Source organism: Myotis brandtii, unplaced genomic scaffold (genome assembly GCF_000412655.1).
Source record: "Myotis brandtii unplaced genomic scaffold, ASM41265v1 scaffold1214, whole genome shotgun sequence".
Classification (NCBI taxonomy): domain Eukaryota; kingdom Metazoa; phylum Chordata; class Mammalia; order Chiroptera; family Vespertilionidae; genus Myotis; species Myotis brandtii.
In genome coordinates this window covers 194,632-214,342 of record NW_005354231.1, presented here as the reverse complement: position 1 = coordinate 214,342, position 19,711 = coordinate 194,632, and the positions used below count along the sequence as shown (strand labels likewise).

The 19,711-nt window shown below is 51.9% G+C and overlaps 1 protein-coding gene across 2 annotated transcripts in view; it reads left to right on the top strand.

The window, feature by feature from the left end:
• Window positions 1–19,711, top strand: part of KHDRBS3 (KH domain containing, RNA binding, signal transduction associated 3) — an 84,883-nt gene that overhangs the window by 45,230 nt on the left and 19,942 nt on the right. For both annotated transcript variants that reach the window (XR_001360570.1, XM_014533154.1), the window contains exons 4-6: window positions 2,692–2,838; window positions 4,776–4,915; window positions 9,101–9,296. Coding sequence is in view for 1 of the 2 variants with exons in the window: in XM_014533154.1 (XP_014388640.1) it covers window positions 2,692–2,838; window positions 4,776–4,915; window positions 9,101–9,296 (483 nt within the window). In the remaining variant the exon portion in view is untranslated. The remainder of the gene's footprint in view (window positions 1–2,691; window positions 2,839–4,775; window positions 4,916–9,100; window positions 9,297–19,711) is intronic.

Sequence of the window (19,711 nt, the reverse complement as noted above, 5' to 3'; positions counted from 1 at the left end):
TTTGCCTTTTTTGCCCTTCCTTTGGTACCCTATGTATTTTGTCAAGTTAATACTATTGGTTTAGAACGTTTTAACAATTGCTTGCACATAGTTATTCTTCTTGGATGTATTCATGTTAACTGCCTCCTTTTTTATTTTTAGAATTTCAAGATTGATTTATTTCTTTCATTGAATTTATTGGGGTGACGTTGGTCAATAAAATTATTTAGGTTTCAGGGGTCCAATTCTACACCCGTCATCTGGGTATTGTGTTGTGTTGTCTCCTTCCATCACATTTACCTGGACCCTTTCCTCCCGCCCCCTTTCCCTCTGGTAATCACCCCACTGTTGTCTGTGTCTGTGAGTGTTTTTGTCTTTTCCTTTTTGTTTTGCTTATCCCTTCACCGTTTCCACCCAGCCCTGTCCCCCTCCCCCTGACAGCAGTGTGTCTGCTCTCTGTGTCCATGGGTCTGTTTCTATTTTGTTGGTCAGTTTATTTTGTTCATCAGATTCCACATGTAAGTGAGATCATGTGGTCCTTGTCTTTCTCTGACTGGCTTATTTCCCTTAGCACAACCCTCTCCAGGCCCATCCATGCTGTTGCAAAAGGTAAGATTTCCTCCTTTTTTATGGCCTAGTAGTATTCCATTGTGTGAATGTACCACAGCTCTTCTATCCACTCATCTGCTGACGGGCACTTCCAAATTTTGGATATTGTAAATAACATTGCCATGAACATAAGGGCGCATATATTCTTTTGAATTATTGTTTCGGGTCTCTTTGGATAAATCCCCAGAATCGCTGGGTCAAGAGCCAGTTCCATCCTTAACTTCTGAGGAAACTCCATACGGCCTCCCGCAGTGGCTGCACCAGTCGGCATCCCGCCAGCGGTGCACGGAGTTCCTTTTCTCCACATCCTCACCGGCTCTTGTTGTTGTTGATGTATGGGTGGTAGCCATTCTGACAGGCGGCGTGCTTCCTTTTTCAGAAAGCCACAATTACTGTGATTTTCACCAATCACTTTCTGAAATACACAAGTTCTGAAAAAAAACGTTCCCACTGCTCATGTGCTGCCACGCACGTTGTTCTCCCCCGTCACTGTGTCGCTCTGTCATCGCTTTAAAGGCTGATGTTACTAAGAACCAGATCTGTGTTTAGTGATCACTTTCCGTGAAGGGTTGAACAATGGTATGTGTCAGACAAGGAAGTCACTTAGACAAAGTCCAGCCGCCTCGCCCGCGAGTCCGTCTAAATAACAGCTTCCATATGAAAATCACCACCGTTAGTTTACTGAGCAGGTACTGCGGCTCAGACACCAGGCGTTCCTCCATGACATCCTCGGACACATGATGGGAGATAAAGTTTTGTTTTTAAATGTAAGGGAACTGCGACTCAGAGCATCCAGAGTGTACGGCCTGCTTGCTCAGGGCGGGTCATTCTCTTACTTGATGAAAACATGGCGGTGCATCAGACGCTCATGGGACGCCGTGTAACAGTAGAGAGCCCCCAGGCCCCGGCCTGTTTAGGTGAATTCTCAGTAGGTGTGTGAAATAATTCTCCTTCAAGGCCAGGTCAGCGTAAGGACTCACTAACATTCCTGTCCTGATTGATGCTTTGTTTCCCAGACTCATCTGTCCTGGAGGCAGGAGAGGTCGCCTGTGGGATTCCCAGCCCAGGTTGTGGGCTTGATCCCCAGTAGGGGGGGCCATGCAGGAGGCAGCCAGTGATGTGTTACTCTCACATCGATGTTTCTCTCTCTCTCTCTCCCTCTCCCTTCGTCCTTCTCTAAAATCAATTTAAAAAAATCTTAAGAAAAAAAGCTCTCTCCCTCTCCCTTCGTCCTTCTCTAAAATCAATTAAAAAAAAATCTTAAGAAAAAAAGATAAAGATGATGTAGCAAAATCACTGGTCCCTTAATTATCTGGTTTTTTCCTCCTAATTTCCCCCTAAATTTCATTGTGTAAACAACAACCAATAAATTAGAAGATGTGTATCACGATTACGTACAATCATCTAACAAAGCCCGCCATTTGTCTTGTTCACCGTTGTGTCCTCAGGGAGGGTATAGTGCCTGGCATGTGGAAACGCTTTTTGAATGACACCTGCATCAGCCAATGGCCATAGACATGAATAGATAACTAGTCACGCATTCAGTGAGTATCTGTTGAGCATCTGCTCTGTGCCGAGCCCTTTTCTGAGTAAGAAGGTTGCAGCACCAAGAGGGACCGTGGGGTTTGCGCTCCATGCGATCGCTGCCGCGAGAGGGGTTAGGCAAGGGCCGAGGGACAGGAAGGCGCGTAGGCATTTTGGAGGTTGGTCAGGACTTGATCACGGCACCGCGGGCACACAGCCTGGCCAGTGCAGGAGCGAGCTGGGCCTCGTAGCAGGTGCGAGGATCACGAAGGCGGTCTGTGTGGAGCCTGGAGGGGCCCGAGGAGGCGGGGAGCCCAGCGGGGGGCAGAGGACAGGAGCGGGGCTCTCAGGCCCCAGACAGGAGCTGAGACTGAGTGCCAGCTGGAAGCCTTGGCGTTTTCCTGAAAGCCTGGGGTCAGAATGGCAGGACCTGTTCATACTTTAACTCTCTTCCTCAGGTGGCGTTGGCTCGGGGCGGATCCTCTGGGACAGCCACGTGCGAAGAGCTCTGGGTAGATTTCCTCGCCTCCCTCTCTCCTCCCGAGGACACATCCTCCCACCAGCCTTGTGTTTCCGCAGGAGGAAGAGCTGAGGAAAAGCGGGGAGGCCAAGTACTTCCACCTCCACGACGACCTGCACGTCCTCATCGAGGTGTTCGCCCCGCCCGCCGAGGCCTACGCCCGCATGGGCCACGCCCTGGAGGAGATCAAGAAGTTCCTCATTCCCGTCAGTGCAGCTCAGCTTCTTCCTTCACGGGTTTTGTTTTTCTTTTTAAATATATATTTTTATTGATTTCGGAGAGGAAGGGAGAGGGAGAGAGGGAAACTTCCATGATGAGAGAGAGTCATCGATCAGATGGGCTGCCTCCTGCACACCCCACACTGGGGACCCAGGAGGCAGTCCGGCATGTGCCCTGACCGGGAGTCCAACCGGGACCTCCTGGTTCATAGGTCGATCTGAGCCACACCGGCCAGGCGTTCCCTTACTCAGGTCCTTGGTGACGAAGCAGCCATTGGTGCTTGCAGGGCCCTTTGTCTACCCTGGAGCCTCGCCTGCGTCATGGCCAGGAGACCTCACCTGTCCCCACGAATGCCTGGTCATCATCCCTCCTTTCCTTGTGGGACCACAGATCTTCAGAGATTACATCACGCTGCCGAGGTCACACGAGTGAGGAAGTGGAGGGGCACAGTCCCTGGCCCCAGTGGGGGGACTCGAGTCCTCGCTCTTCTGTGACCCTGGAATCGCCCGGGGAGTGCATGGCTCGCGGACACAGACCCCCGTGCCCTCCGTGTGTGGGAACAGGGCCCCCGTCCGCTTTTTCCCGGGATCTATTTTTAACCTGAACGATTCACGCCGCCTCACACTTGCAGCGGGCAAGCGTTCAGCGTTCGTGCGGCACGTTTTATTTAGAGTGTGCTTTACAAATAACTTACTGATCCTCACACACTTTTAGTCACATGGCAGGAACATATTTATAGGTGGGTTGTGAGAGGTCGCGCTACTGCTGCGTCCCAGTGAGTCTCCTGGGGTCCCAGGGCCGCAGACACGCCAGAGAAAGCGTCCGTATGCACACTGACCCGGGCCCTGCTCCTCAGCTCCCCTTCCGCTCGCAGTGAGCGCAACACGCCAGTCCGTTGGTCTTAAAACATGCTCCCCCACCCCCTGTCGGGAACACGGTGGTGCCCCCTCTCCGGCAACTAGTTCACACTCACCCTTGGGTGATGCCTGCAGAAACCCTCTTCCTCCTCCAGCCGAGTGAGGTGCCGCTCCTGTCCGGTCACGCACATCTGAACGTCCCTTTCATTGTGAACTAAGTCACACTTTTCTCTGCTGGTTACACATGGTTCTTGCCGGTGGTTGATGGAGCCGGGGAGTTAGGAAAGGTGAGGAGTCAGGGGTGACTCCCAGAGCCCCTCAGGTGGCTGTGGGGACAGGAATATAAGACGCGGAAGGGCAGGTTTCCCAGTACAAGATGATGTGCTGAGTTTTGGAAACGTTGCGTTTTTGCTCCGTGTGCAACATCCACATGGAAATGTACGGAAGAGCGTGCAGGGCCCAGCCGGCCCCGCCTGCGTCTGCTGCTCAGCGCCTCACACGTGCTCGGCGGCGGCCGGTGGAATTGAGCTGTGAGTGGCCTTGCCCATGTTTCATGTGCGATTTTAACTTCATTATAAATGTTTCGCCTGGAATTCATGCCTGAGGGGGATGAGTTATGGCTGATGGTAGGACATTTCACCTTGGGGAACAATACTGTGTTTTTTCACTTTTTAAAACTTACTGATACATTTTCATTTTAACAAACTCAAAGCTTGTTTTATGAGGTCAAGTATTTTCCTAACCCTTCCTCTGTTAAAAATAAATTGTGTGCTGCCCGGCCAGTGTGGCTCAGTGGTTGAGCTTCCACCTATGAACAGGAGTTCACACAATTCAATTCCCGGTCAGGGCACAGGCCCGGGTTGCAGGCTCGATCCCCAGTGTGGGGTGTGCAGGAGGCAGCCGGTCCATGACTCTGTCTCATCATTGATGTTTCTCTCTCTCTCTCTCTCTCTCTCTCTCTCCCTCTCTCCTCTCTGAAACCAATAAAAACATCTTTTAAAGCCCGTTTGCTCCGTGTTCTGACCATTCCCGTGTCTTTGTGGCGGTGACGCTGCCTGTCTCCCCAGGACTACAACGACGAGATCCGCCAGGCGCAGCTGCAGGAGCTGACATACCTGAACGGCGGCTCGGAAAGTGCGGACGCCCCCACGGCCCGAGGGAAGTCCGCCTCGCGCACCAGAGGCGTCCCGACTCCGACGACAGGCAGGTAGGCCGTCACTCGCTGCTGGCTCTTTCCGTCGTCAGAATACGGTGCCTGCAGCCGCCCCAATGTGTCCGTTACTCATGGTCAGGCCGATCTCCCCCGGGTCACTGTGTCCCGTCGTCGCGTCTCCCGTCCTTCCAGTTGGAATTCACCGTCTTGAAGATCTTTTAAGATGAAACTAGATTCATTTTTTAAATGTCCCATCCCAGTCCAAACCAGACTGATTGCTTTTCCGATCACTCGAAAGGACCCCACACTCACAGTTGAATTTTTCACGCCGATGCTGGGTCAGTCCCTCGCTATCAGACCTTAAACGAACCCCACGCCTCCCTCGGCTCCCTTATCATCGCTGTCGCTGCTATGAGAGGGAGAAGACACATGCCGGGAGTCCCGGAGTCCTCATCGGAAGCGATAAAGATTTTTCCTTTTTGAATAAAGAAAAGGGAAAAGGTGCGGACCACCCGCATTAGAAGACAGCGACAGGCCTCAGAGTGAGGAGCCACTCTCTGTTTGGGGCAGGTACAGCGCCGGAGGAAAAGAGAGGGTGGACCGCTTCCCGTGCTGTCGAAGAGCTTGGCTTCCTCACACGCTGTCTTCTGTTGCCCACAGTGTCGCTAATCACCCTGTGTAACTTGTTGGAGACAGAGCAAATTGCCTTGGATCGCTCGCTCTCTCTCTTTTTTTAAAATATATTTTTATTGATTTGTGAGAGGAAGGGAGAGGGAGAGATAGAAGCATCAATGATGAGAGAGAATCACTGGCTGACTCCTGCACGGCCCACACTGGGGGTCGAGCCTGCAACCCGGCATGTGCCCGGGACCGGGATCGAACCCGGACCCTTCAGTCCGCAGGCTGATGCTCTATCCACTGAGCAACACCATCCAGGACTCCTTGGCTCTCTTTCATACTCCACACAGTGTAACCAGTTCGCAGGCCGATGCTCTATCCACTGAGCCACACCAGTCAAGACTCCTTGGCTCTCTTTCATACTCTGCACAGTGTGGCTCAGTCATTTTTAAAAAATTACATAGAAGATTGGACGGATCACAATAAAGACGTGAGAGAACCAGCAGGTATCACAACAGTCAGGAACCTCTGGGTCCAAACCAGCAGCTGCAGCAGCAGCAGCACGTGAGAGGTGGTTGGAAAGAGCCCCCCCAAACCCCCCAGCCCCCCCGGTCTGCTGAGGGAGTCTCTGCCTGGAGACGAGGTCCCGGGGATTCGGATGCACGGGAACCCCCGAGGAGCCTGCCCTGGAACTCCACTGATCTCCACAGGTGCTCCGGGCCGGGGTGGGCGGGGAGCTGCCAGCCTACACGTCCCCCACTAGGGATCGATCGAGCTCACAACCCAGGCGTGTGCCCTTGACCGGAATCGAACCCAGGACCCTTCAGTCTACAGGCCGACGCTCATTCCATGAGCCCCACCGGTGAGGGCCAGGGGCACCTGTTGGGAAATCTCAGTCTCCATCGGCCCTGACAGTGTTGCCTGCTGAGGGGCGGGAGCTACGGCTGCGCCCGCCTTTTCCGTGTCTAGCCCTCCTTCCAGTCAGCCTCCAGCAGGAAGGGAGCCACAGAATGATGAAGCTGTCCTCTCGGAAGTGCGCTCCCAGGGAGGAGGAAAAGTAGTCAAATGCATGAGGGGTTCCGCAGGGGAAGTGAATGACCCCACAGGCCATGCCTGCACCAGGCGCGGGCCTCACATGGATCCCTGGGCACGTGGATCTCACTGGGACACAGATTTCAGGCGAAGGCCCTGAGGCCGGATCCCGCAGACACCTGCTCAGATCCCCTGGGGGCCTCCCCTTCCTGTGGTCCAGGCCGCACCTGCGTTTCCCGTGGTCACTGGTTAACCTGCTGGCGCTGCCTGCGCGTCCCGGCTGCTGCCACCAAATCTATGGCTTTACCCTATTTTCCTGCTGCTCATAGAATTTAGGAATAAAAGCCAAACAATGCAGTAGGTTCACTCTCACTCTGCCAGGCTCTTACTGTAGCTAAATGTACACAACGTGTATCAATGCACTGTTGCTACATCTGTGACGTGAGGACTGGGTGGAATGGTACCTTCCCGCGGCTCCCTCCTCCTCCTCCTCCTCCTCCTCCTCCTCCAGGAAGCAGCAGACAGAGGCATCAGGACAGAGCCACGGAGGAGTCTGCGTGATCATCACCGCTCACCGGCGCCTGCTCTAGGCACTTTATGTGTCCTGTGGGTGAACCTCGCATCCGTCCTGCGAGAGCTCATGTTATGAAACCCACTTTACAGATGGGAAAACCAAGGCGAAGCAGTGACGTGACAGAGTAGATCTGGGCATGTTGGAACCCAAAGCATGTGCCTTTTCATCGCATCTTAAAACCTGCTACTAATTGATAAGCTAAATAATTCATTTCTGATTAATCCATACTTATTGTCGTCGGCCGTTTAAAGCCCTGTTCCCTCCAAAATAGCTGTTCCCTACAGAAACCTCTCTGGGTTATTTTTATATTTGAGGTTCAAAGCCAGAAACCCTGGTCACTCTGCTGAAAAAAACTATAAACAGAAGGAACCATTACAACCACATCCGTACATCCATCCGCTTAAGAAGCCTTCTACTCAGTCGTGTTACCTTTCTGCTCTTCCATGTCCTCGTTGAGAACAGCGCTGCACCCTGATTCTATCAATTTGAACAAACTTTTCAAGTAAAAAAAAAAAATGCCCACAGATTATCATTGTAATCTCAGCCGACAGGCCTTTTTCTGTTCCCAGCCCCGCAGTGCAGCTCAGCCCTGAGCCTCGTCTTAGCGTTCAGCGAGCACTTCGCCATATGACAGGGCGTGTGTGTTAGCGTGTCACTCGGCATCACGCCTTCCTCTCCCCAAGGTATCATTTAGAGCCGTACTCTCACTGCTGCTAGACTCCATTCCCGTCGACGTTCCCTTGAAAATGAATCTTCAGATCATCTTTGACAGATAAGTGTCTGGAGCTACACCTCTCACACGACCTGTCTGAAATTCTGTAGCAGGCACCTCGGTGTGACTCCGTACACCCCATAGGCCCACAATCTAACAACGTCCATGATGATGGGGAGGAATTATGAACTTCTCAAATATATAAATGCATGTCTTTCAACTTGATGAAAGACATGCGTTTATATATTCAAAAGACATAGTGACTGTTTCGTGGCCCTTGTAGTACCTTGGATGGCCCTGGAGGGGTATTGGATAAGGAAGCAGGTGCCTTCCTTGGCTGGAATATACACAGATCAGCTGAAATACCACCAGTGGGTTCGATGCACTGCAAGTGGAAACTGCGTTTTTCTTCTGATCGCATTGAAGACTTTTCTAGACGTGTACCAGAGGTAAAAGGATGAACGAGGCACGCTAGAAATTACAGTGTCTTCCAGTGCAGTCCGGAGTGATTGGCATTGGTAAAAATTGTTCATCTGTCTCTGCTCCTTTGTCAGTGATCCCTGGACTCTTTCTGTGGATCGATTTCTGGGCTCTGTGCTTTCGCCCATCGATCTGTGTGTCTAGTCCTGTCTTCAGTCCTCACCCTCTGGGTTACGGTAGCTTTTAAGCGAGTCTTGCAGTCAGGCATTATGAGTCCTCCAACATTTTTCTTCTGGGGCACTGTATTGTCTCTTGTTTTTTTGTTTTTATCTTTCCTTGTGTACTTTAGAATATGTTGGTCCAGCTACAAAATAGCTTCCTGGGATTTGGATGGGGATCGCACTGAGTTCATACATCAAGTCGGGAAGAATTGGCAACTTAGGACTATTGACTCGTAAAACCATGAGCTTGGACTGTTTGTTTCTCTTTCATTTCCCTCCTCAGAGTCTTGTATTTTTTTTTAACACGGTTTCTATACACATTTTCTGAGCTGTGTGCCAAAGCATTTCATTTCACTTCTTGTGTTGCCTCAGTAAGTGCTGCTGTGTGTGTCTTTAAAAGATACTTGATGTATTGATGAGGGCAGGGTTAGGGTCTCAGCGAAATCGCGGGCGTCTCTGATGCTCCCGGTTTCCCGGCGCGGGGCCAGCTGCCCAGCGGGCTTCTTTCCGGTGGACCCGCTGCTTCTCTTGCTTTGCTTGCTCCCTCGCATATCGGCTCCTCCTTTCTTTTACGGGACCGTGGGTTCCTCGGAGGTGTCGGCGGGACGGTGGGACGTCAGAGAACATGACAGACGCTGCTAACCTGTCCCTCTTGCTTGCAGGGGCAGGGGAGGCGTCACCACCCGGCCCGTTGGCGTTGTGGCCCCACGAGGGGCGTCGGCGTCCAGGGGAGTCCTTTCCACCCGAGGGCTTGTGAGTCGGGGACGAGGCCTTCTCACCCCCAGAGCAAGAGGAGTCCCCCCAACCGGGTACAGACCTCCACCGCCACCCCCAACGCAGGAGACCTACGGCGATTACGTAAGTGACAGCATCACAGCAGCTCTGACAATGGGGTTGGCCCGACGCACCTACCCCAGCCAGGGACCCTCTCTCACCTCGCGTCCCTTCCTGGCTGTCCCCCTGGTATGTTAGCCGTGCGTACTGAGAGCCAGATAAGCACTTGGTGCTGGAGGCACAGAAGCGGGAGGAGAAAGAGCCTCGCTCACCCACTAGCTGAGTCTGAGCTGCCGACGATGACTCTGGGCGGTGGGTCTGGAGTTCACGGCGAGGCTCAAGGCGCCTGTCGCCACGCTTCTGTAGGATGTTCACGTAACACCCTCTCACACTCCACCCCGGGCCCCTCTTTGTAATCCAGTCATTTAACAGTCACTGCCTGCCCGTGCCGGGCCGTCTCCACACCGCAGGGCTTCCTCTTACGCTCTGCTGCCCAATATGGATTCTTAGCCGACAACCTTCTCAGGGGAGAAAACAGAAATTCACCGTTTTTTAAATTCAGGCACATCAGTTTTTCTCGTTCCCCATTCAGTAATTCTTTGATCGGGTCCATAGACTTACTGAACATGCGAGGAGGAAAATAGAACCCTGAAAACTGGCTGTGGGGTGGGGAGAGGAATTCTTTTACGAGAATACAAACCCCTCGGATCCTTGCTGTCACTTCCCAGTTTACCGTAAAGGAAGAGCATTAGTAGCGGACAGATGTTCCACATCAGTAATCGGAAGGATTAAAGGACGAGGGTGTGACTGTCGTCAGAGGGAGGCAGTGACAGGGCTGAAGTGCGGGACCCAGTTGGTATTCATGTTTTGCTCTTTATTTTCTCTTAATTGAATTTATTGGGGTGGCGTTGGTTAATACAATTGTATAGGGTTCAGGCGTACAGTTCTGATACATCATCTGTACATTGTATGTTGTGTTCACCACTCCAAGTCCTGCCTCCTTCCATCACTGTTTATGCCTCCTTTGCCCTTCTGCCTCCTCTCACCTCCCTTTCCCTCTGGTGATGGCCGTTCTGCTGTCCGTGCCTGTGAGCACTTTTCCTTAAGCCCTTCACCTTTCCACCCAGCCCTGCGGCCCCGCTCCCCTCTGCCCGTCTGTTCTCTCTCCGAGAGTCTGTTTCTGTCTCCTTTCTCAGTCTGTTTTGTTCATTAGAGTTCACATAGGAGTGAAATCGTGTGGTATTGGTCTTTCTTTGACTGGCTTACTTCACTTAACATAATACTCCCCGGGTCCATCCTTGTTGTCACAAAGGGTAAATTTTCTTCTTCTTTTTTTTTTTTTTTTTTTTACGACCGACTAGTATTCCATTGTGTGAATGTACCACAATTTTTTTATCCACTCATCTGCTGATGGGCACTTGGGCTGCTTCCAAATCTTGGCTATTGTAAATAACGCTTCAGTGAACACAGGACATAAAGGGAGAGACTGACAGGGATACAGTCATAGGAGGGGAATTTAACACCCCATGACATCAATGGAAAGATCTTCCAAACAGAAAATCAACAAGGAAACAGTGGCCTTAAGTGACACACTAGGTCAGATGGATGCAATTGATACCTTCGGAGCGTTTCACCCCAAAGCAGCGGAATATACGTGCTTTTCAAGTGCACATGGAACAGGTCTCAGTAAATGTAAGAAGGTTGGAATCATATCAAGCATCTTCTCTGCCCACATGCTCTGAAACTTTAAATCAGTCACAAGAAGGAAACTGAAAACACACACGAAGACACGGGCGCTAAATAACATGTTGTAAACAGTGACAATCACTGGGGTGACAATGAGACCAAGGGAGAAATCCAAAGATACCTTGATAATCAGACGGAACCAGCCCAAACTCTGTGGGACACAGGAGATCCGCCCTGAGAGGGAAACTCATAGCAGTAGAGGCCTACCTCCAGAGACAGGAAGAATCTCAAATGATCTAACTTGACACCTGAAAAAGAGCAACCAACAAGCCTGAAGTGAGTAGAAGGAAGAAAATAATAAAGTCTAGAGCAGAAAAAAGCAAAATAGAGTCTTAAAAAACTTACAAAAAAAAAAACCCCCACTGAAACCAAAAGCTGGTTCTTTGAAAAAATAAACAAGATTGACACACCTTTAACCAGACTCATCAAGAAAAAAGAGAGGCGACTCAAATAACTAAAACCAGAAATGAGAGTGGAGAAGTGACAACTGTCATCAGAGACGAAGGATTGTAAGGAAATGCTGAGAACCACTGTCTGCCAACAGCTTCCGGACCTCCGCTCACGCTCTCTGCACCGACGCCTTCCTGCATGGCGGCTTTGGCGACTTTGAAGCTCAGAGGAGCTGACCCCCAGCATTCCCACGGTCATTCCAGGTCTCCCCCCTCCCTGGACTGGGACCTCTGGGAGGACAGGCATGGATGGCTTTTCATTTATTTCTTGAGGGGCACCTGGAAGGATGGGTGGGTGGATGGATGGGTGGGTGGCTTTTACCTCTTTCTACTCAGCAGCAAGTGCACACGGGGAGCTCCGTGGATTATACTCCACGGCTGACCTCCTGTCCGCAGCTTCAGCCGCCCGCCGGGCCCCTGGGAGGGCGTGGCCTCCGCCTCTTCACTTGTCTGCCTTACGGTTGGCCGGGCTCCTGTTCCCCCCTGTTCTTACCAAACCTGCCATAGTAACCACGCCGCCAGCTCCTCCACCAGCAGGACCGTGACCGAGAGGCAGGTGTGGGCGTCCTTCCCGGGGGGCTGGTGTCTGTCGGTTCCACCTCGTCTCCCTCACGCGCTCTCAGGTTGGACAATGCAGATGTGGCTGGGAGGATGACTCCCACCCGGTAACTGAGTCCCAGTTAAAGCATCGAAGAGGCCGTTCGGAGCTGGAGCAGAAACCTGCCCCTGTGCTCCACGTGGCCCCGAAGCTGCGAGAGATGAGGCTTGTCCTGGGGAGGGCGCTGCTTGCTGCCACACGCGGCCCCTGCTCGGTGACATGGCAGGACAGGGGCCACCGTCTCCTCCTCTGGCGTAAGAACACTCTCTTCTGGAATGTCGACGACGGGGAGTATCGGGAGGTCGCTAGGGAAAGCCACATAGACAGCGTATGTGCACTTGCATGATTGCACAGTCAGCGTTACTAACACACAGTTTATTATCACAATTTAAAATAACCTGCAGATGTGAATAATTTTCTTATCAACGCCTGTCTTCAAACTGATGACCGTCCTGGTCCAGGCACTGCTGATAATGCGAAGCAATGGCATCGCAGACATCGGGAATCCTCTTGTTCGGCTGCAGCCTCAATTCCTCGACTGTTGCCCGTTTTGTACCATAACTTTATCTTTAATGTCTCCCCATAAAAAAAAAAAGTTCTGTGGCGCATTAGGATAAATTTTCTTTGTTGCAAACTTAGTCTGGCTTCACCCATTATTTCACATCAGTTAAGGAGTGAAAATTGAGTGTTAAAGTGTGTATATATATATTTGAAATGTACATGCAGTTCTATATATATATAGATTTCAGAGAGGAAGGGAGAGACGTCAATGATGAGAGAGAATCATTGATTGGCTGCCTCCTGCATGCCCCACACTGGGGATCAAACCCTCAAACGGGGCATGTGCCCTGACCGGGAATCGAACTGTGACCTCTTGGTTCACAGGTTGGCGCTCAGCCACTGAGCCACGCCAGCCGGGCACATGCAATTCTTTAACCTAGATTCTGTGGAAAGATTCTGTGAGGTGATACTCCCATTCTTTGGAGAGCTCCCCTGAAGTTTTAATTACCTGACTAGTTTGGGGATTTAGCGCTGAGGAGGTTGTAGCGACGGCGGAACCTCCCAGTGCAGTGACTGCTGCTTCGTTTTGTTGACAGTTAACTAATCTCTAAACTGCTTCAATTACCTTGTTTTCCATGGTGACAAATTAAAACAGAGTACAGATTGTGAAAAGGTTATTTATGAAAACGCATTTTTAAATGTGAATTGAAAAGCCTAGGGACACCTTTTTATTTCTGACAAAAAGATGAAGGTTCTGTAATTTTTTTTTTTTTAATCTCCATTTTACCAGAAGCAAGAATCAGAGTCGCAGGCAATTTGCTCGCAATGTCTGTCAGGAGCTTCACACGTCGATGTCTTCTCTAAATGCGTGAAGGATTGACCTATTTTAGAAACCCAAGACTTGAGGAAATCATTTCGGATTTAAATTTGTGAATATGGAGGAGTTTATTTTTTCCTCCCGACTTTAAACAGAACAACCCCAAAAAGTGGTTTAGGAAGGAAGGGCGGGCTGTGCACTCGGCGTCACTAAGACAGGGAGACTTCGCCTTCCTGGTGGGGCTGGTCCCTCCCCAGGTTGCCCAGTGGCCATGGCTGCGCTTAAGCTGCTGTGATGGGTGTGTAATGCCCCCACCCCCACCCCCCCAGGGAACCTGAGAGCCACTGGGTTTTCCTCAAGAACCTGAATCTGAGTTTTACCGTTTTCTGGAGCATTTGGTCAGCGTCGTAGAACGCAGTCCTTGCCTTCAAGTGGGTCCCGTCGAGGAAGCGAGACAGCCCCATCCTCGCCTGGAACCCGTCCGTGGCCCCCGTTGTGTCCGGGGCGGTCCTTCTCTGTTGTCTGACTCTGTGTGTGCGTGTCCAGAGCAGGGTGTTTACCTTGCAGCGGAGTGATCACACCTTTTGTCTGACTGTCCCCATGATGCTCACATGATGGATGACGGCGGTCATGCCTTTTTGTCCACAGCGTCCAGCATGTGCAACAAGGAATCGATGTTTGATTTCTTGATGCAGAGACAAAACACAGTTACTCTTCAGGGTATCAGCACGCGCCATTGACTTGCGAACAGAATGTGGAGGGAGGCCAGAGAGGGAGGACGGAGCCCCGGATGGCATGTGGGCCGACTTTCCAGAGGAGGCGACAGTGAAGCCAGGCGGGAGACGGACTAGCGGCTCAGGCGGGCAGAGCGACGGCTTTCCAGGAAGGCACCGCTGGGATGGACAGGCGTGGGCCGGGGCAGCCAGGGAGCTTCGCCGGGGTGCCCGTCGGTAAGCTCATCTCCATCCTCCCGCTCCGATCGGTTCCCTTTGCCGGTGGTGGCACAGAGTGAGGCACAGGGCAGGGCGGGGAGCCTTGGGAGACACCGAGGGCTGAGGCGGTTGTCAGGGTGGGCGATGCGAACGCCAGGCTCGCTGGCCACCCAGGTCCGTCCGCGTGGGGGCTGCGTGCGGGGAGTCCCTCACAGGCAGGCTGACCCTCGGGTGGGTGGGACAGGCGGTACTGGTACATCACAGCATTCGCGGCCAAGTCAGGAGCCAGGCTGACGGCTCTCACACCCGCACTGTGCCTTTTGTTGCTGCGTGACCTCCGGTGAGTGGCTTCGCTGCTCTTTGCCTCCGTTTCTAGTATTTCCATGGACATATTAGTGCTTATCGCATGAGGTTGTTATGAGGATTGGACAGGTCAACATGTGGACAGTGTGTGAAACGGTGCCTGGCACAGAAAGGGTGACATATAAGCATTTTTATTGTTGGCTCAGAAGCCGAGTCTTCAGTTTACTGGGGTAGCTCTGTCTCTCAGGGCAGACGCTTGCTCCCTCTGTCCCAGACGAAGGTATGAAAAGCGTGGTATCCAGTACTGTTCACAGGCACCGGGACGATGCAAATTAAAAAGACCGTCTCGGTGTTAGCTGGAGCGGGTGCGGGTCAGTAGGCGTCCTCACCTTCGCGGTGGGAGTGTACGTTGGTACAACCACGTGGGAGAAATGTTTGGCACCACCTGCTGCTGCCCAGCAGGTGCCCCGGGAGGGGGAAAGGCAAACCTGGACGGTACAGAATCCCGCGGCACAAAGGCTCCCGTGGCCGCCTGTTCCCCTGCAGTTAAAGGCCCCAGGTGATCTGTGTCCCGCCCACCCCCTCTCCCTCTGGCTCCCTCCACATTGCTCTCTCTGCCTCAGGGCATCTGACTTGCTGTCACTCTGCCTGAGATGCTCCCTCCCCCTAAATACATCCCGCCCCCTCCGCTCCTTCCATTTGCCAGGCAGTCTCTCTCCTGGCCACCCTGGCTGTGCCGCTAGCAGGGTTATAGCTGCGATGCTTGGTTCTGCCCGCCCGCATCCCCGCTGGGTTGTCAGCCCGTGAGGACACTGTGTTTGCCTTGTCTGTGCTCTACGCCACCCCCAGCGTCCAGAACAGTGTTGGACACACCATCGGCACGCAACAGTGCCTCCGTCCCGGGGAATGGACAGACCGACACAGTCATCTCCAGCTTGGTGTACGCAGTGCGGGCCTGTGTGCCCCTCTCCCCATCTCTGCGGGATTGCTGGTTCCGTCCTGTCTTCTTTAACTTTCTGTTTACGCTTCTCCCTTCTCTCGCTGTGGGAGTCCTGGGCTCGCTTCTTTGTTCTTTTATTTTCCCGAATTGCATTTTTGAGCACCTAGCCCAATGCAAACACATCTGTGTGAGATAGGAGCTGCACAAGGAGAAGGCGGTCCATGAATAATTGAGGTCAGTGTGCTTTTGGCAACCGCCTTCTACGTGGTCGGATCTCAGCTGATCTCGGTCAGCGTTTCTTCATCTAAGAGCCGCCGTAGTTAACGCTGGGACCCGTGGGCCGTGGGCATGCAGACGGCGCCGTCCGGCAGGTGCGAGGCTGTATCGCGTCCTACGAAGACAAACGCCTGCGTGGCTTGGGCGGCTCTCTGGCCTGATGGCATGAGCGTATCGAAGGAAACAGACCTTCACATAAAACAGAACTGCCCTTCCTGGCAAGAACCGTGCCAGCCAGCTTCCACATAGATTTGGGTTGTTTATGTTTTTGTTTTGTTTTGTTTTGTTTTGCTGAATTTGAGCTGGAGTCTGAACCTGGGCATCAGACTCCGAAGTTGTGTGAGTCTCCATTATAAATAATATACTTGTCACACCCACGCGATTTGATTGTCAAATGGTGTTTTATTTACATGACGGTGGGAAACATTCTTATTTAGAATGATTAGTAATATTGTGATTTTTGTCTTTAATTATAAAATAATGTGGTTACATGACGTGATGTGTGCATGGTCATTGGTGATACTCAACAAGGACATTATGACTCAAAACCCCAGAAAAAATGAATTTCTCCAAGCCTAAGAAGCTAATCTGTTCGTTTTATACACTCAAAGCAGCCGTTATAAAGCAAGTTTAAAGTAAGCTGTGAACACTAACTACATTATCCATGAAAACTTTGTACATTTTGAAATGACCAGACATCACCCTAATTAAGGTGAGGTTTTCGTAGGGTAAATGTCTTTTTTAAAAGGACTCACTCAGAGCTGAAACATTATTTTTAAAATCACCATCTTTTGTAAGTAGTTCTGTTTAAAATGGTTTTTCCTAGCTTAAATGCTACGCTTGATTTTACCTGTGACAGAAATAGAATTAAATGTCATGCTGTTTCCTTTATCCTGGAAAAGCTCTTCTTTTCAAAGCCCGACTTGCCTGCTGTCTGGCCGTGTGTGGGTCGGGGTTTGTGGGTCGGGAATGGCAGGTGGTGGAACAGGCTTCCCTTGCTGACACCCGGCACCGACCCCATGCTCAGGCCGCCCTGTTGGTAAAATAGCATTTAGACACCTTCTTCATCACAGATAAAAGCCCAGAGGTGTAGCTTGATGAAAAAATAAGTAAGTCTTTCTTAACGAGCCCGGGGCGTATATTCATCTACTTTTATTTCTTGTCCGTGTTCGTCCACTATTTTTAATGATGTTGCTCTGATGTTCAGAAATAGAACCCAGCGTCTTAAAGGGAAATTTCCTGCCGGGGGCAGGGAGCGTGAGAATGGCGGGCGGCGTGTGGCAGAGGAGTTCAGGGGTCAGCTCGTCGGAACGGACACTCTCACTAAACACTGCCCTTCATTGTACGTGTCCCTTGATGTGCATTCATTCGAAGAAACTCTCGCTCTCTCTCTTTCCTGCCACTTGTTTCTTAATTCGTTCGTCCATTCACTTATTCATTGATCAGACACTGCTGCATGCCTCTTTTTTTAAAAGTATGTTTTTATTGATTTTAGAGAGAGAGGAAGGGAGAAGGAGAGAGATTGAAGCATCAATTATGAGAGAGAATCATTGATCGGCTGCCTCCTGCACGCCCCACACTGGGGATGGAGCCTGTAACCCGGGCATGTGCCCTGACCGGGAATCGAACCCTGACCTCCTGGTTCATAGGTCAACGCTCAACCACTGAGCCGCGCCGGCTGGGCCTGGGGCTTGGCAGGCTTTGCCCCTGGAGGCCTTGGGTCCCACAACCTGGTGAACATTCACCGCCCGTCCTCCGGGGCTCCGGGCGCTGCGTGACTACGGGGAGGAGGAGGCAGGACGGGGCCTGTCCCCAGGGGCGGGGAGGCCGCACCCTCGTTTCTGTGCAGTGACAGCGTCAGGCCCACCGCGGGCTCAGCGGTGGCGGGAGACTGGCCTGTGGGGCTGAGATGTGACCGAAGAGGAGACTCACTTGAGCTCCATTTGACAAATTCCCCGCAGAGAGCGGCTGGCACAGACCTGCAGGGACCAGCAGGTGGCCTGGGTCTAATCGTCGCATTCGAGGCCCCGGACCCACGGCCAGAAATGAGGCTGGCGTGTGCCCGGGCCAGGTCTCAAGCGGGACGGTCCCTAGGGAAAGCCCTGGAAATGTGAGGAACTGCACAAAGATTGCAAGTAAAGACAATCATCACCCTCTCAGCCCGCCGACGGGGAGGAGTGCGTGCCATCCCAGGTTCTGGCGAGCCTTCGCGAGGAGACGCGTGGGCCGCGCTCCATCTGTAACTCCCCCTTCTCTGCTGGGTTTGCAGTTCCACTCAATTCTACGTTAACTTGCAACACATCACACATTCAGTATTTTTAAAATGTCTACTCTAGCGCAGCTGGTGTGGCTCAGTGGTTGAGTGTTGACCCAGGCACCCAGAGGCCAGTGGTTCATTTCCAGGTCAGGGCACATGTCTGGGTTGCGAGCTCAGTCCCCAGTAGGGGGCGGGCAAGAGGCAGCCATTGGTGATGATTCTCTCTCATCGATATTTCTATCTCTCTCTTCCTCTCCCTTCCTCTTTCTAAAAATCAATAAAACATATTTTAAAAAATTTTTTCTAATCTAGCCTCAGAAAAATCTAAAGAATTTTCATAATGTCAAATTTAAAAAATGAGAAAAACGAAGAGGCAGTAGTTGGGAACACTGGAAGGTAAGAGCATTGGGAAAAAAGAGAGGGTGCTAATCCATAGGCCCCCAAGTCCTCAAGGACCCCTGACGTTCAGAGGCTGGGACCCAGCCTGGCCACCCTCCCTTTCTCCCCCTAACTTTCTGCTGAACCCCTTGCTGGTGAAGGGCCCCCATTGTTACCAGCCGATGACCTCACCTCCTACCTCGCAGTAAAATAGCAGACGACCAACAAGAACTCCTCTTTCCTCCTAGAAACATAGGCCTTTCTTTGCAGCCACGCACTCAGCGTTTCCTCCTCTCCTCCTGTCCACAGTCTTTTCTCTGCTCCCCTGTGTTTTCCCAGTGTTGTCAATCGAACACATAACGCTGCTGATGGCGGGGGTGCACCCCCGGTCAACTCCAACCAGGAATTCAGTCGTCATGAGAGAAATCTTCTGAGAATTGCAAATGTAATCTTCTACAACCTCCCATGTAAACATAAGGAGTCAATAATTCAGTGACCTAACTGGTTTGAAAATTCAAATAAGTCGCTCTCATTGTGGTATCGGACGGAATCATTGACTAAGGGATGAATGACGTAACTGGGGTTAAACCAGTGTAGCACTGAACATTTTAGTGATTTAAGAAGGTTCCAGTCGTTTATAATTTTGAGCCTTTAAATAAGCACAGAAAGGGAAGCCTTCACTTGGCAAAGGCACATTCTTTTTGAGCTGCTAGCGCCGCACCGCGGGAACCACTGGCTCCGCGTTTTGCCAAAACGGCGCCGCGCAGTGACGCGGCTGCGTGCCCGGCCTCCGGGTTCCCACTCGTGTTCCCAGACTCTTCCTGAAACGCGGTGTGAGTCCTGCCGCTCAAACCCCAACCCACACTCCTTACCTGGGTCACTCAGGCGTGGCTGCGGGTTCTCAGGGCCATTGCCCCCCTCTCCCGGGTGCGCCCTCCAATGAACCCCAACAAGCCGTTTGCTCCCCTGGGCGGGCGGGCAGGGCCCTCACATGCGTGTGCTCTGTCGTTTTGCATCTGCTGTTCTTTCTGCCTAACTTTTATTTCTAATGAGTTTTCCTGGCACCTTTTGCTTTACTCTGCTTTTGAAACTAAGATCCATCATCAAGACTTCTGGTAGCCCCGCCAGTGTGCTCAGTGATGGAGCGCCGACCCATGAACCGGGAGGTCACTTTCCATTCCCAGTCAGGGCACAGGCCCGGGTTGCGGCTCGATCCCCAGTGTGGGGCATGCAGGAGGCAGCCAATCAATGATTCTCTCACCATTAATGTTTCTATCTCTCTCCCTCTCCCTTCCTCTCTGA